Source organism: Hesperophylax consimilis, chromosome 1 (assembly GCF_061612785.1).
Source record: "Hesperophylax consimilis isolate HC1 chromosome 1, BYU_Hcon_1.0, whole genome shotgun sequence".
Classification (NCBI taxonomy): domain Eukaryota; kingdom Metazoa; phylum Arthropoda; class Insecta; order Trichoptera; family Limnephilidae; genus Hesperophylax; species Hesperophylax consimilis.
Window position 1 is genome coordinate 22,679,289 of NC_142836.1, and position 17,620 is coordinate 22,696,908.

General features: G+C 35.3%; 1 protein-coding gene across 2 annotated transcripts in view; it reads left to right on the forward strand.

The window, feature by feature from the left end:
• The window catches only part of Papss (3'-phosphoadenosine 5'-phosphosulfate synthase), a 58,480-nt gene extending 55,655 nt beyond the window's left edge, over window positions 1-2,825 (forward strand). For both annotated transcript variants that reach the window (XM_089631193.1, XM_089631185.1), the window contains exons 12-14: window positions 735-896; window positions 977-1,085; window positions 2,397-2,825. In XM_089631193.1, the coding sequence (XP_089487319.1) occupies window positions 735-896; window positions 977-1,085; window positions 2,397-2,500 (375 nt within the window). In that variant the 3' untranslated portion in view covers window positions 2,501-2,825. The remainder of the gene's footprint in view (window positions 1-734; window positions 897-976; window positions 1,086-2,396) is intronic.
• The last annotated feature ends 14,795 nt before the right edge of the window (window positions 2,826-17,620 follow it).

The window sequence follows — 17,620 nt, forward strand, 5'->3', positions numbered from 1 at the left end:
GTGTATTTCCGCTTCTCAATAAAATCAAAATAAATGGAATATTTTTTAATAGGTATATCCGAAAACTAAAAACTGTTTTTGAAAGGTGATTGATATAGGTACATATTATTAGAAAAAAACACATAATTTTTCAAATACTAAAATTTAGAATGCAAACATAAAAAAATTGTAAAAATGGCTTGCCTTACGTTTTTTCGGCTAAACACGAAACTAAAATGACTGAAATACATATTTTAATAAACAAATGTATTCTAAACATTATGGCCACCTCACTTTTCTGTCATTTCGTATAAAAATAATTAATTATAAATTCACGAAATTTCATAAATTTTTTCTCAACTTGCTGTTTGATAGGTGTACATTTTAATTATTCTGTGGTTAACTTCTATATTTGAATATTATAAAACTTGGTGTTTTTTTTTTCTTTAAATAAAAATAAAAATAAATGAAATATGAACTATCACCGTTTAGTTCATATTTCTAACTATGAATCAGATACTTCAGTCGGGCCACATCAAGAGTCATAATAATAGATGAGTAAATATGAGACAACGTAAGAATGTGAATGAGGCGAGAAGTGTGTGCCAAGACTGAATTTTTTTGCGGTCAGTTAGTTAGTTAACTATTAAGACAACTGTTTTGCAAGACCTCCGCATACGGGGCACGGCCACTCGCAACACAACTGCTGTGACGTTCACATACAACGGGTTAACTTGTTATCTTTATATTTGCAGGTCCAGTGGCACGCCAAGGCCCGCATGAATGCGGGGGCCAACCTGTACATTGTGGGACGAGATCCTGCGGGCATGCCCCACCCAGTGACCGGGGGTGACCTGTACGACCCTCGACATGGGGCACAAGTGCTGAAGATGGCTCCAGGATTAGGAGAACTAGAAGTAAATATTCTTATGTTAAATGTTTAACATTTTATTTACATAAACTTTGTACATTTTAATTAATTTTCTTTTTTTTTCAGATTGTCCCATTCAGAGTAGCAGCTTACGACACAGTTAGTGGTAAAATGGACTTCTTCGATCCTTCAAGGAAACAAGATTTTGACTTCATATCAGGAACCCGTATGCGAGGTCAGTTATACATAATTGATTTATGATCATTGAATAAACAAACGTTATCCAGATTAGGTTTGTTTATTTAATGCGTCTGATAATTACTTCCTATTTTCAGTGGTAATAATCAATCTTTATTTTTAACACTCTTATCAAAATATGTGATAATTATTAAAGTTACTTTTTTTATAAAACATGAAGTTCTGTTTTAATTTTTTAAGTAATATTTGATTTCTTAGGAATTGGAAATAAAACTAGATTTATTTTTAAAAACAATGAAATTTGCTAAATATTTTTTCGACACAAAACCGAATTGTCGAATTTTAGGCTGGTTTAGGTTTTGTTAGGTTAGGTCATCAGCCACTAAGCATAACAGTTTGATCAAACACTGATGAGTCAAGAATCAGCAGTTAAAGGCGACCCTCATTAATTTTAAAACTATTTATGTCGCATTGATTTGACAACAATATAAAATATGACATAGGTTCAAATAACCAGGCCTAAGGCTTAGCACGCACTCCGATTAAAAGTAGCGGTTTTGGAATACCTGAAAATGCCAAACCGTGTACAAACACACACTGCGGCTGGCATTTTTACTTATAGATAGAATAGAATTACGTAAAATTGTGAGCAACAGTGCGTGCTTGTACACGGTTTGTCATTTTCAGCTATTCCAAAACCGCTACGTTTAATCGCAGTACGTTTAATTTCAGTACCACCATGAAATGGAATTAATTAAAAATGCCAGCCGCAGAGCGTGTTTGTACGCGGTTTGGCGTTTTCAGCTATTTCAAAACTCCTGCGTTTAATCGCAGTGCGTGCACCCACAGTGCTGTGTAAATCAGAATCTATGTTATGTCCTCATAATGTAGTTTTATCATGATTTTTAAGGTACAGCACTCTCTCACTAATCCGCCAACCCAAAAACCAGGCAAGTGTCCAATTAGTGAAAGCGGTGGCTAAAGTAAATATGTTTGCAAGTGACGAAACGACAAGCAAGAATAATATTAAGATACATTATTTCCTTGCCAAGCAAATAAAATATGCTTTAGGATGGTAGGACCATTTTCAAAGGTTCAAAATACCATAAAATCGGCAAGTGCGGTGAGTAACTACTATTATATACCTGTACTAGTATATCCGCTATGGATACACTGGCATCTAAGGGGTTAACATTGAACCAAATGCTTGTGCAAACATAAAACATTGGGGTAGGGCCATTTTGTCAGATGTTTTGAAAACATTTGGTCACTGGAGACCGGACTTATTATAGGGTTATGTTTTTATTAAGGTTATGTTGTTATTAAGGTTATGTTTGTTTGTTTCCAGGTCTAGCCCGCAGCGGCACCGACCCCCCTAACGGCTTCATGGCACCCGCGGCCTGGAAGGTCCTCTGTGAGTACTATCAGTCGCTCAAAGCGCAGGACCACTAGTACTATGATACCTGGGACCACTAATCGCAGTGACCAGTGGTATAGCCAAACAACCAACACGGAGCACCCACTTATTGTTATGTCTAACATTCCTTAAGTCCACGCACCTTAATCAAATTTAAAATATATTTGTAAAATTATATTATTTTTATCTATTTACATTATACATATTTTTATCTTATTTTTATGCTGAGCTTTATTTGTGCAATAAATGATATAATACTGAATTTACGTGTTTTATTTATTTACAAACATACTCATTCGTAAGATTCTGTAGGTCCGATAAAGGCAGCGATGGGCTGGAAATGTAGAAAGAATGCCAGATGGTAGGATACTGAAAATCATGATGAAGTGGGAGCCCCAGTGGAAGAGACCCAAGGAAGAGATGAACTGACTCGTGGCAGAGCTGTAAGCCTGGGTTGACTCTTTGTACTCCGTTGTCACTGCCACGGTGACATAGGAAACATTCTAACAATTCCGATGGCGCTGCAGCCGCGACTTAAACAATGGGTATACATTTTAATGTTTAAAAAAAATGTTCCTTTTACACATGATTCAATTCAGTTGTATACAGTTTCCACTTACGATTGGTTGTGCTTTTTGCTTTGTTTTTCATATCTAGCAATAAATATGCTTCATTTTATTTGATTTATTTTTTACTGGGAAATAAATATTCTCACTCCATCAGAGACCAGGCTCAATGGAAAACTCCATATTTTAAGAAGGGATCCCAAGCGGGACTTAGTGGTCTGCTCGAAAAGGGCAGTAAAAGGTGGCAGATGGGAAACCAGTGAGTACTGTGACACGTGTCCTAACAGGCCACGTATGCATTTGGGTGACTGCTTTCTTAAATACCACACGTTAATAAATTGTAAAGAATATGCAAAATGTTCTTTTATTAACAATCTTATATGATAATAAATATATTTTTTAACATAACTTCATCATTTAATTTACTGCCTTTTTTTTTTTTTTTTTTTGTATTAGGCAATTCACCCTAAAAAGAGTGCTATGTGCCGTTAAAGTTAGGGGAGATGGTTATAATTTTATGGGAAATCTATACGGGAATAGGAAATCTCAAATATTGAAGTCATTCAAGTCTATGAACTTGTATAGAACTGAGAAAATGCGAGAATTGTTAAGAGAAAGTAAATAAGGAATACTAAGGGGAGATTGGTGGGTGATTTTTATAAGTAAACGATAAATGCCTTTGAAAGATGAATGATTTTTACAATTAAAGAAAACATGATCAAGAGTCTCATTTTCCCTGCCGCACTGGCAGAGTGGACTATCTAGGACCCGGATTTTAAACAAATGGGATGCAATGGAGCAATGACCAATTCTCATTCTCGAGATACAGGAAATAAATCTTTTGGATTTTTTCTTGCCGTGGAACCAAGGTTTACTTGGTATATGATTTTGTATTCCAGCATAAAAAGCACCAGTTCGGGTTTTCGTATTAGACCAATTTTCTTCCCAGGAGCGAATCATATTGGATTTAAGAGTTGGGATGACGTCAGAGATAGGAATTCTAAAATCTAAAGGATTAGAGCCAGAAATTGTTCCAAGTTTAGCTAGAGAATCGGCTTTCTCGTTACCCTCAATTCCCAAATGGCCAGGGACCCAAACCAATATTGTCTCGAAATTTAATTCATTTAAAGATTTAAGGGTGTTTCTGATATTATAAATAATATAGTCTTCTGGTTTATGGATATTTGAGGAAATTTTCAACACTGCGCTTAGTGAGTCAGTGCACAGTAAGGCTCGTCGAATATTGAAAAGCTGGATTTGGCTCAAAGCTTGTTCAATTGCGAAGCATTCTGCAGTAAATATAGAAATTTCTTTAGGCAATTTATAAGACAAATCTAAATCGAATTCGGGAATGTGTACCGCAGCTCCACAATCTTTGTTATCAGACTTAGAACCATCTGTGTAAATGAGTGAAAATTCTGGAAACTTAGAAGATGTAATGTTTTTAAATTTTTCCTCAACATTTTGATTAGATGAGGTTAAAATATCAGTTCGGAAGTCTGAAGTTATAACATTGGGGATATAATTGATAGAATCAAATGGGATAGTGAAAATAGGAAGGATAGGATCTTTTTGTAGATTTTGGAGGGAAGAGGACAGAGATTTGAATGAAAGAAAACTTTTTAGAAGGAGAGGAAGTCGATTTTTATCTGTCGATCTTTTTTCGTTATTTAAGTTATTGAACAAATAATCAAGGCTTTGTTCTAAAGGGTGACGCGATACAGAAAAAGATTTAAAAATATATTTATCAGCCAGGAATTGTCTCCTCAGAATTAAGGGGGGATCAACACATTCTACCTGGAGAGAATTAATTGGAGAAGATTTCATCGCTCCAATAATTATTCTGAGCGCTTTCGACTGAATTCTTTCAAATTTTTTGTCCAAATATTTAGGAAGAGGATCGAAAAGAAATGTTCCATAATCCAAATGGCTTCGCACTAGAGCACCATACATCAATTTAAGAGTAGTAGGATGAGATCCCCACCACACTCTGGAAACAGCTCGCATAATATTTAGCCCCTTTTCACACTTAGCCGAAATGTTCTGAATATGCGGGAGCCAGGAAAGTTTATGATCCAAAAGTAGTCCAAGAAATTTAATTTGCTTAACGATTTGAAGAGGGACATTATCAAAGCAGACAGAAAAGGGGGGTATTTTTCTTTTGCGCGTAAAAGCCACTACTTTGGTTTTAGACGTAGCTAAATTCATCCCATTTGTCAACAACCAAACATATTATGTAAATATTATATTATTATAATAGCTTTACATATTATGTAAAGCCAAATTCAATTCCTTCGCAGCGCGCGATAGATTTTTGTGTGATAAATATATAAGGAAATCATCAGCAAAATAAAGTCGCTTGATAGATGAAGGAATTACATTGTCTAAATCACTTATATATATATTAAATAATAATGGACTGATTACGGACCCCTGAGGTAACCCCTTCCATAGTTTGCTATTTATTGTTTTTGAGGAAAAGTGGATAATAATGGATCTGTCTGTTAGTAAATTAATAATAAATTGAACTAGTTTTAAGGGAATTTTTATTTTAATTAATTTTTCTTTCAAAATGTTAATTACATCGTCGTAAGCTGACGAAAGATCAAGAAATGTGGCCAGAGTGCAAGAATTAAGGGACTGAGATATACGGATGTCTGTTGTTAATACACCTAAATTATCCATGGTTGATTTCTTTTTCCGGAAGCCATATTGATTAGGAGAGATAATTCTGTTATTTTCAACAAACCATTCCAATCTGTTCTTTATCAAGTGTTCTGCTACTTTCATTAAACACGACGAAAGAGCAATAGGACGATAGGATGAGATTTCAGATGGATTTTTGCCAGGTTTTAAAATCGGAAGAATTTTTTGAACTTTCCAGACTTCAGGAATAAATCCCGTTTCGAACATGTAATTAATTAGGGATAAAAAATATTCAACCGACATGTCTGAGAATGCTTTAATGAAACTATATAAGATTCCATCAGGGCCAGGAGAAGAGTCTGGAAGGGAATTGATTACTCGATTTAATTCACTTACTGAGAAAGGAGAGTCCAGCCAGCTAGAGTGAGATGGATAAGAAATAAAGGAAGGCATTTCCTCACATCTGGCAACTGACGGAGGAGCTATCTTATCAGCAAAACCTATAATAATTTCTTCTGGAATATGTTTGGAACGCTGGGGAGTATATGACGAACCGAATTTTTTTAAATTGGACCATACGGATGACTGGGGAGATTCAGGAGACAAGCGTTCACAGAATTTTCGCCATCCAGACCGCTTTTTGTTTTTCAAAACGCGTTTCGCTTCTGCCTGGGCGCGTTTCACAGAAAGGTAATTTTCGAAAGACATACATTTACGGAAAATGGAAATTGCTTCTCTTCTGGATTTGACGACACTAGTGCATTCTTCATCCCACCATGGGGTGGAATGTTTTATCTTAATGTTTACATTACGTTTTTTAAGTGTTTTTTCTGCAGCTTTTATTATCATGTTAGGAAATAATTCACATTGTAAACTAGTGTTGACAAGGGAAGACTTAGATGCTTGAACAATGGAGTCTAATTCTGAAGAAAAATTTCTCCAATTCGCGTCTTTCGTTTTAAATTTTAAACTATTGTTTATCGAAAAGGAATGCGTGGAAGATAGATGGTGGAAGGTAATTATTATAGGAAAATGGTCACTGGAAAGTGGATCTTTAAGAATGTTCCAAGAACATATGGGAATCACCGAAGATGAGCAAAGAGATAAATCGACTGCACTTTTCCGATGTTGAGGGGCAGTGAAACGAGTTTCTAGATCCATCATTTAGAATACATAAATTATAGGTATCCATAAATTCTAATAGATTATGGCCAGAACGGTTTGTTAACTCACTGCCCCAAGAAGGAGAATGAGCATTGAAGTCCCCAAGTATCATATACGGGGGACGAATCTGGGATATAAATGTTGACCATTCGTTTTCAACAAAAATTGTAGAGGGAGGGATATATATTGATAGTAATGTAATATCAGATACAACAGCTGCTACTATCTGAAAATTATTGGGGAGAGTGTTGAAAATAATTTGTTTAAAAGGGATAGAATTATGTATAATAAGAGCAGTGCCACCTTTGCCATCCAGTCTATCATGTCTTAGACAATGATATCCAGGAATCTTAAATTGGTATGAGGGTTTTAACCACGTTTCGGAGATGGCAGCAACTGAAATATTATGTTCATCAAGTAACTGTACAAGATCAATTTTGTTGGCGAATAGACTTCTACTATTCCATTGAAGTATTTTGCTGAGTTGCGGATACATCGGGAAGGCTAGAGAGTAAAGATTTCATATAATCGGCAGCGTTGGACGGTACTTTATTGTTATTTGAAAGGATCGTAATTAATAGGGTAATTAAAGTTTGAATAAAAGAAGAATTTTCAATCATGACTTTAGGTAAGATATCGGAAGTGGAACAGTTTTTTAAGGCAGTCCCATTGGGAGCCTGGGATTTATTATTCCAATTTGGGTAAAAGATCATTATGTAGTTTTTTATCGAAAGAAGGAATAAATTTTGGATTAGATTTTATCGGTTTGAAAATTGTTTCTTTGTGGGAAGATGATAGAGGGGATTTAGGGGAAGAAAAATGAAAGATAGAAGCGTTAGACGTTATCTCTGCAAAAGATTTTTTCGTAGGAGAGAATAATTTAGAAGCCTGAAAGTAGGAAATGTTGTCTGCAGCCATTGACTGTTTGATATTTCTCTGTCTAGATAACTCTGGACAGGCCACACTAACAGCAGTATGGTTGCCCTTACAATTAATACAAATAGGGTTATTCGATGTATTTTGACACTGTTCAAAGAGATGATCCTCTCTGCAATGGAAACAACGAGGAGGGGAACGACAAATAGGTTTTGAATGGCCAAAACGGCAACAGTTGAAACATTGGATCGTCGGGAATCTGTATACTTCAACGGGAAGAGCGTTATAATAAATAAATACACGGGATGGTAATGTTTGACCTTCAAAAGTGATAACAACGGATTGGGAAGGTTTCCATATAGTGGTGCCGGTGGAAGTATCCTTGAAATTCAAACGACGTGCTTTTAAAACTTTTGGAGTTAATTGAGAGTCATTAAGAGCGTCTACTATTTCTGTTTCTGATAGATCGGTTGGGATACCTCTTACTCTGCCCATTCTGGTTAAATTGAAAGTAGGTATGAAAGATTTAAATTTATTATTTGAAAGAGAACCTATTTTTTTAACAAAATCATTAGCTAATGTGGCGGATTTAAATTCTATGGATAGTTTGTATCGACCTTCCGGTTTTATTGATCCATTTATAATACCGAGGTTATTGAGTTTTGAGCTAAAAATAAATTTACCGAAATCCAGGGGATGAATTATTTTCCCCTGTTCAGTCCTTTGGACATTAACAATAAATGGAGCTGAAGATGAAATAGAATACATAAGCTCAATGGCTTTTGCTTCTGTAGGAATGGTATCATTATAACTTCCATGAGAGATTGGGGATTCGTTTGTTTGTGAAAGAGATTTAATTTTAACATTAAGACAAAGCGGAGGTCGTCGTTTTCGGGAAGGAATGGTTACAGAAGCTTGGGAATCATCAGAATCGTAGACGTCTGCAATCTTAGAAATGGACTCAGGGTCAGGAGGTCGATTTTCATCCTCCTCCATTTCAACAAATTAAAAAAAAATGAAACAATAAAAACTATTTAAGAAATAATAAATGGTAGAAATAATACACGCAACTGCGTCGCAAACTAATAATAGAAACAAAAATAATGAATACGAAAATGTAACAATAAATAAATCTTATCTGTACGCCGCGCCGCCGTCAGTCAGCCGTCAAACACAGAGCACTGGAAGTAAACACGACTGCACACTACCGAGGTTCGGTGACTACTCGTCATTTACTGCCTTACCAGACAAGTACTTTCTTTAAAGTATTACCTACCTAGTAGGTGGTACTAGTAGTATGGTAGGAATAATTTATCAAAGACGTACCTACCTAGGTAGGTAAAGGAATATTAATTTATTAAAGTAGTACCTACCTAGGTAGGTAAGGGATTATAATTTGTTAAAGTAGTGAATACCTAAGTATGTAGTAGTATGGTAAAGGAATAATAATTTATTATTGAAGTACCTACCCTATAAAAATAAGCTGTGAAAAAAATGAAGACAATGTTGGTAGTTCTTATTCGAAGTATGATACAGTTAAAAGTGACTGAGGGGGATAGGGTCCCATTAGCTCAGTTGGTAGAGCCGTGTCCCGGAAAGACAAGGGTCCTGGGTTCGAGTCCTAGATGTGACCGTATCCCTTTCTGATTTTTCTGTTTCATATTTTCGTTTAGAAATCGCTAATATTTTCTTCAATAATTAAATATTACAATTTGAGGTTTTACTTAATAAAGTTATTCCGAAAAATAAACATTATAAACTACTTGAATCATTTGTAAAATGTGTATTCAAGAATAGACATAAATAAAATAAATAAAAAAATAAAAAAAATATATGGGGATTTTATACAGGACCGGCCTTGTGCGGGTGCAATTGGAGCAGTTCGCTCCGGACGCTGTACTGTCACTTGAAATAGCAATATAAATATTGCACATCAAAACGACCGAGCACACTAATTGACACTAATCATAATAAAACGCGCATAAAAACATCAAAAGTGGTTATAGGACGATAGAGTAGGTATGAATATATTACGTTATTGTGTATCAAAGTTATGGAACACTATTGTTAAAGAAAAAATACGTAACAACTAATAAATTAAAAAATCTTATTTAAAATGTAGGCACCTACCTACATATAAAAACACTTTTGTAGTAGGTTGCGCAATTAGATTTGACTCAAACAAAACACGTGGGGTACAAGGGTCAGACGGAGTTAAAGTGTTCTCATATTTGGAATAAATAAACAACATACAACAATATGATTTAAGATTTTCACGGCCAAAAGTATTTTTGTTATTTGTTTTTGGGGTGTTATGCCGTGTTGCGCTAACTCCTTCTTTAGCCAACGTTTCGGACAGCATTGCAGTGACCATCATCAGGGCAGGACACATCTGCCCTGATGATGGACACTGCAATGCTGTCCGAAACGTTGGCTAAAGAAGGAGTTAGCGCAACACGGCATAACACCCCAAAAACAAATAACAAAAAAACATACGACAATAATTGTAAGAAGTATACTAGTAATTATAATTTAACTAACTAACTAACTAACCAACAGGCCGTTTCGCCGCAGGAGTAGGCAGAGAGGACGGACCGCCAAACAACTCGGTCTTGGCACACACTCCTTGCCTCATTCACATTCATACATGCTCTTCAATTATTCTGACTCTGGACATGGCCCAACTCAAGTATCTGATTCACTTGGTCGTGCCATGTCTTCCTCGGGCGTCTCCGACTTCTGCTACCATTCACATTTGCATCGTATATTCTCCTTACACTCCTTTCTTCGCTTATTCGCTCTACATGCCCAAACCATCTAAGCGTCCCTTTCTTGATCTTACTCATTACGCTTACATCATCCTTGAACTCTTTGCGGATCTCCACATTCCTCACACGATCATACATGGTTTTACTACACATACGCCTCAGGGATCTCATTTCAACAGCATTCAATCTACTTTCATCCTTTCTTTGCCAGTTCCATTCCTCACTTCCATACATAAGGGTAGGTACCAGCACTCCATTGTGGACTGCTAACTTCGCTTCTTTGGACAATTTTTTGTTAGCGCCAACTGCGTTTAGTCCTCTATTAATGGAGTTTCCTGCATTTACCCTTCTTTCAATATCTCTGTCAGCCTTACCATCTCTCGTAAACATACTTCCTAAATACACAAACTCATCCACCTGCTCCAAGTATTCCTCATTCACAGCTATATCGCACACTGTTTTCGTACTCTCTCTTTCAAACACCATTACTTTAGACTTACTAATATGTAATATAAGAAAGTGTTTAAAAAATACCTATTATATAATAATGACAATTTCTTTTTTGTTTCCTGCTAAAGATATCAAGTAAGTACTTCGTTAACATTCATTTTTGATGGGTTCGCATTAAGACGAGACACTACCCTAAAATAAAGTCAGAACTTTAACGACCTAAGTGAAGCAGCCGTGCACAAAAATAAGCGACGCGCGGCCCTGGTGTATTGGACAGACCTGCGGTTGAATTTGCCCTATCAAATCTCTGAAATTAAATGGAAACGACGTAAGTGATGCAGTTGTGTAGCAATTTTGTGCGCGCGGCCCGGCGTAATGGGTGAACCTACGATCGACTTTGCCGTAGCAGGCCTATAAAATCGATATTTCTTATGAACGTATTTCTAAATTCTCAAATGTTTCTAGAGGGATCCCTCGGGAAGTTACTAATTCATCGTCTAGGAAAATAAAATCTGGTGCTTCCAGCTAATTTTATAGTTGAAAAACGTTTTATAAAATTTTCAAACCGTTTTACATAAAATATTTCAACAGTAAGATCCTATTTTTATTAATCTTAAATATAAATAACTTACATCCGTAGTGATCCCTCAAGACACATTTGAGATTTTAGTAATACGTTTATCAGAAATAATTAAAATGTGAGCGTCTAGCAAACACCCGTTATTGGAGCCTTATGTGGCTTTAAAGCCACTCCATTCAAACAATATTCTGTCCTTCTGCTGCGAACAGTGGCGGTTTTCTCTAAAGTGCGTTTGTGCGGCGAACCCCCATTAAAAATATGAGAAAATAAAACATCCTTGTTTTATAATAATATAAGCACATTATAGATAGCACGCTATTAAAATTTCGCCTTCAAAACCCGCGCCACCGAAAAATACGATGCCTATTCCAAATTTGTGCGAGTTAAAATCCGCGCCAAACTCTCCATACAAAATAATCTTAGCCGGTACAGACCCTATGACGGTGATATATACAAAATTTGGTCTTTCTTTGCAAAAATAAGACAAATTGTGTGCGCCGAACACGCGTTGTGATATCACGTGACCTCCGAACATTGACGAATGTAACCGAAGAAACCCGAGAACTTCGCGGCCGACATTTAACCTTTGAACCATAGGGATGCAAGTTAAGTGTTATTTTTTTATGTTATATTATGGTATTTAACTTTGTAGTCATTTTTGTACATATTTTTGTTTTCTTGTTTCTGCATTTCTCCAACCGTTTGCTTATGGCATTTGTAAATCTACTACCTATTTTTAAATTTATTTCGTGCCACCTTTATTTGTTTTTTGATGTTTTAAAATATCTATTATATATTCTACGAAATTATTCTTCTCTAAAAAACAATAATAATTAGCAACGTACCTACATTGAGTGCTATAAAAACATTAAACAATTTAATTCCTATAAAACTTTTCTCATTATCTAATAATTGTGTCTAGGTAAAGTGATTTAAAAACAATAATATGTAGGTACCCCTCCCACTAACTTTATTTAAGTTGTGTGACTGCTGCCGTATTCGACTATTTGACGTAGGACAACAGTAAGTAAATTTTAATTAGATATGTTTATCTTCTCTTGAATTTCTGAACCCCCTGTTAAAAAAACCACGAACCGCCACTGGCTGCGAAGATATGTCTTTAATCGGCGTAAGGTGGGGAAAGATCGCTCCGCAGTATTAGTGGTAGCGGGAAACGTGCACAACTCCAATATTTGGCAGCGCCGCGCCGTCGCTGTTTTGTAGACATCTGCTCGACACTGGCGACCCTAAATTCATCCTAATTGCTTAGGATTGTATGTATCGATGCATCTGTGGGTTCCGATAGTGATGTCCTCGCCAAACGCAACTGAGAAACTGCCTTTTATCTCGCTTACGCTAATTTATTAAAAAGCAACAAGTGTATAGGTACATAAAATCATAGAATTTGAATTTTCTAAACGATTTTACATATATTCCATTTTCACTGGATATTTATTTTCTGAAGTCGAATAACAACTTCTAAACACGCTGTATTCAAGCAATGCATTTATGTGAGAACTGTGTACGACTCAACTCTGATTGCGATAGGTCTCTGAAACCGTTAGTGACTTTAGTGTTTTTGCAGATTTCAGCAATATTAATTTGTTAAAAAGCCAACCTAATTTATTCATCTATTAGTCGCCCAGTTTACAGTTATTACAACACCACTGTGGTACGACGTAGAACACGCGTAGTAGTTTCGAGTACCAAGTAGGTACCTTCCAGCGACCCGCGATCTACGCCGCGACGCGACGCTACGAAGGCACCGCGACGTCATGAGAATAATAAATACTAGCTAGATATTATTGGCGTCGTAGGAACAGTAATTACATGTCTTGATGAACAGCGCAGTACTCTTCCAATTAACATCGTGGGATCCCTTTAAAAACGAATATACCTACTTACCTAATTCTATTTGAATGGCATTAATAGAATTAGGTAGAAAAACATTATACGTAGATGTATTATTACAATTTCTTTTCGCTATCATTATTATTATATTTATTTGTCTTTTCTATTATTATACTTATGTTGTTAAGATTGGTGTCTCTTTTCAAAAAATTGTTTTTAGATAATCTTAATATACAGGGTGTCCGGGGTAAAGTGCAAAAAGCTTTGGGAGGTGATTCTACATGATTGTAGGAGTAAGAAGATAAATAACTTTCCGAAATCCAAATTTTTCCGATATAAACGATGTTTTTCCATGTGAGGTACACACTTAGCCGATAAATTCGCTGTGAGCTTGCCAAGAACGAAGTGGCAACTTTGTGATTAGTCTGCATCCATTGAAACCGCAATTGCTACAATTCGTATGTTAAACCAAATTAAAAAAGAGAACAATACTAAAAATTAATAAAATGTAGTTACACTTTGAACGATAAAATTATTTAACCATTAATCACTTAACTAATGGCATTACTTTTGAGTAACTTAACGAATTTTCAAAATGTCCACTTTCCATGTGTATTTACATCATGCAGCACGTAAACCTAATGAATGTCTGCCCATTCTTTGTGGGTGAAGCCAGACACTGTTACAGAAATTAAAATTACACACAAATAAACACAATGTTAAAAGTAGTCTTCGTAGAAAATACGCACTAAATAAAGATGTTCTTTGAAGTAAACACACCAACGGCAGTTGTTTTGATTAACTGTTGAGCTGACATTTTGGCTCAACACTGCTCAAACACACAACTACGCTCTTTCCAATGGAAAGGTGACGACTGAGCGATCAACGAATTTAAGGAAGCCAAACTACTGGATTAAGCTTGCCTCAGTAATTGACTAGTTATAAAAAGTGTCGATGGCATTAAAGTTAAGCTAACACTTTATTTTTTAACATATTACATAGTTTTGTTTAAAAAAATCGGTTTATGTATTAAAAAAAATATATACGTATGCATTAATAATAAATACAATAATTAATTCGTCAATATTAATTTAACATGGAAAGTTTTTATTTTAATGTCATTTTATTGTCTATGAAAGTGGGCGGGGTCTCTTAAGATAATCAACGGTAAAGATATTTGGAAACAGGCGAATCGAACGGTACTGAACAACAAACCCTTGGCTGATCGGAGCCTAAGGTTGATCGTTCGAAAAGTTGGGAATAAAAGATAAAGACACGCTACTTTAACAAGTTTTGATTAAAACAATCAAGTTTTTAAAGTTAAACACGCTAGGTACATAAAATTATCAAATCCTCTGTAATAAAGTAAAAGTTAGACACGAAACGCGACAATTAAATAGATTGGCGGAACAACAGCGTATGGGTGCAGGACGGTAGATTTAGCAACAGTGTAAAATAATAATGCCAGACCCACACGGAGGACCAATTTTACGTTTTTACCTGAAAAGTACCCCTAAATGTTTGAATTTAGATGAAGTCATTTAACTTTTTTACTTATACTATCATGTAGAATCACCTCCTAAAGTTACTGCACTTTACCCCCGGACACCCTGTATAAGAATTCATCCTGCCTATGTTTATGCTCGCAAAACTCTAAAACTAATCGAGCGATATCGCTGAAAATTTCAAAGTTTGTTCTTATTAGTGCCAGTAGTTTTTAGAGAATTATTTGAATTGTATAAGAAGTCGGGGAAGACCGTGGAATACTTAGCGCAATATCTCTGCACCGGAATGAGTTACGGAAACGAATTAAAGTCGATGAAATGTAGTTTTTTAACAGTAACATTGTGGTATACAGTAGTGAATGGTGGAAGAAATCGGAGACGCCCGAGAAAGACACTAGAAATAGCGAAGCATGGCGGGTTCCACTTGCATTTTATAATACCTTGGTCCCTAATAGATATTTATTCGTAAACAAGATAGACAAACATTCCCATATTATGAATAACCTGACAATAACAAATTTGAATTTCATTCTACTTCCATCACTTTTTTAAGCGTAACTTGTTGATTGGGAAATGAGACTGTGATAGCGAAGGATTGAGCTCGCGACGCAAGGGTGAAAATCCGACGCATCTGTACACCCAGCTACTAACCGGTCATAAATCGATTAAGGCGATGCCATACGTACTAATGCAAAATCATATGTTTTTGGTTTGAAAATTTGGTCGCCTAGAAATGTTTCAGATGCTTTAATTAAATACTGCGAGTAGAATACATCTTGACCTTTAAAAAAAATCGAGTATTTTTTATATAAGTCTTTTTATAAGCCCAGAATAAAATAATGTATCGGGTTATGAAAACTGCTTTAAAGTTCAAAATCTCCTACTTACCAACCCATTTTCGGTTGTGATTTTATTGTATAATGTGGCAAATTAAGTTATTCATAAAATGATCGCAAAAAAATTAAATATTTTTGCCTGAACATCCACAAAATAAAATAAAAGGCACTTTTGGCCATGTTTTTTTCTTGCATAAATCAAAACAGGCGGATGGTGTTAAGCGGGAATTTAAACCTTATCGCCATCTATGTAAGGGTTGTTATTGATAGCGGCCCAATTTAAAATATTACACGACGTAGTGCATCGCTTTAAGCTTAAAAATCTGCCCATTTTGTTAGAATCAACGTAAAACACCAACTAGCATTGTTCAATTTACGAAAAATTTGTTTGTCTACATTATTTGCACTGCGGGGTGAATCGAACCCGTAACCTACAGAACGAGGGTCAAATCCATAGACTAGTATGCCAGCAATTCCACAAGGCAACACGAACGTTTATTATGTCAATTATTATAAACTTTCATCATCCTTTTTAGTCTCAATTTTTTGTTAAATGATAACGCCACGTGATTAATAAATATAATCCGTTTATTTAAAGTTTTTTAAACTTATAAGCGCTTAAGCTCTCATCAATTTGTTCGTAAATAAATCGCTAAGTCATTCCGATTAGGTATTCAATAATTCATGAATGAGTTGTGTAGCCACGGTGAATTCTATAACAAAATAAAAACGAATTACCTACCCATTACCTACTTCAGTAGGTACTTCAATAATAAATTATTATTCCTTTACCATACGAATACCTGCTCAGGTAATTTCTACTTTAATGAATTATATTCCACCTACCTAAGTAGGTACTACTTTAATAAATTAATATTCCTTTACCTACCTAGGTGGCTACTTCTTTAATAACTTATTCCTACCATACTAATAGTACCACCTACTATGAAGGTACTATTTTAGTAATTTATTCCTTTACCTCATTAGATTATGAATGTTGTTTTTTAATGTTATTCCCTTAGGTATACCTAATTTACTCTGGTGTTTTTAACCATCATACCATTATTTTTATTGATGTGTTTGCAACTGTCAATTTGTTTGTGGCATGTAAATAGGGGAAACCGGGAACAATGGTACCACTGATCAGTAGTACCAAAGCGAATAACTCAACAACTATAATAGGTACGTAAAGGCGATGGCGCTGACCATTAATGATGAACCTTTGAAATTGGAAGAAGATGTTTTTGAGAGCCAATAAGTATTTTTTTGATTGCATTCATGGCATAATATTACAATGGCTGTGCTATTTTTGTACCTATTTTACTATCGACATATTTCTTTGGACAAATGAGTTCATTTTGCGTTCGTAGATAGAGAATAACCAACATTTAGCGTTTTTATTTGAATGACTGTTCGGGGATAGTTGTACCGATTTATCCGGGGATTATTGTAACGGTACAACTGACCCTGTGCAACAAATAACCATGAGTTTTTTTTAAATGTCTTTTAAATATTTGTGAGTACAGCTCCCAAGTCGTATAAGATCAAGGTAATGTCCGTCCGTCACACTTTCAATGTCCAAACCTTTTTCGCTCAAAAATTAAAAATTAAAACTAAATATATTTTTAAACGTTTTCCAGATTTTAATACAAAATTTGAATTTTTATTTTGTCAGATGCCGCGAAACAGAGAAAGAAAAGCCAATCATGTATGCTATTATTATTACTTGCCGTTTGTTTTATTATTTATTAGTTTGTATGACCAAAGTGTATTATAAATACAATACTCTATTGACTTTTCAAATTACCATACCGTATTGAACTGACCTATTTACTTGTGATTAACTCATAAATCGTTTATATTGAAATAATAATTCTCGTGATTACGGAAACCTGGCTACGTAAAGGAGAGGA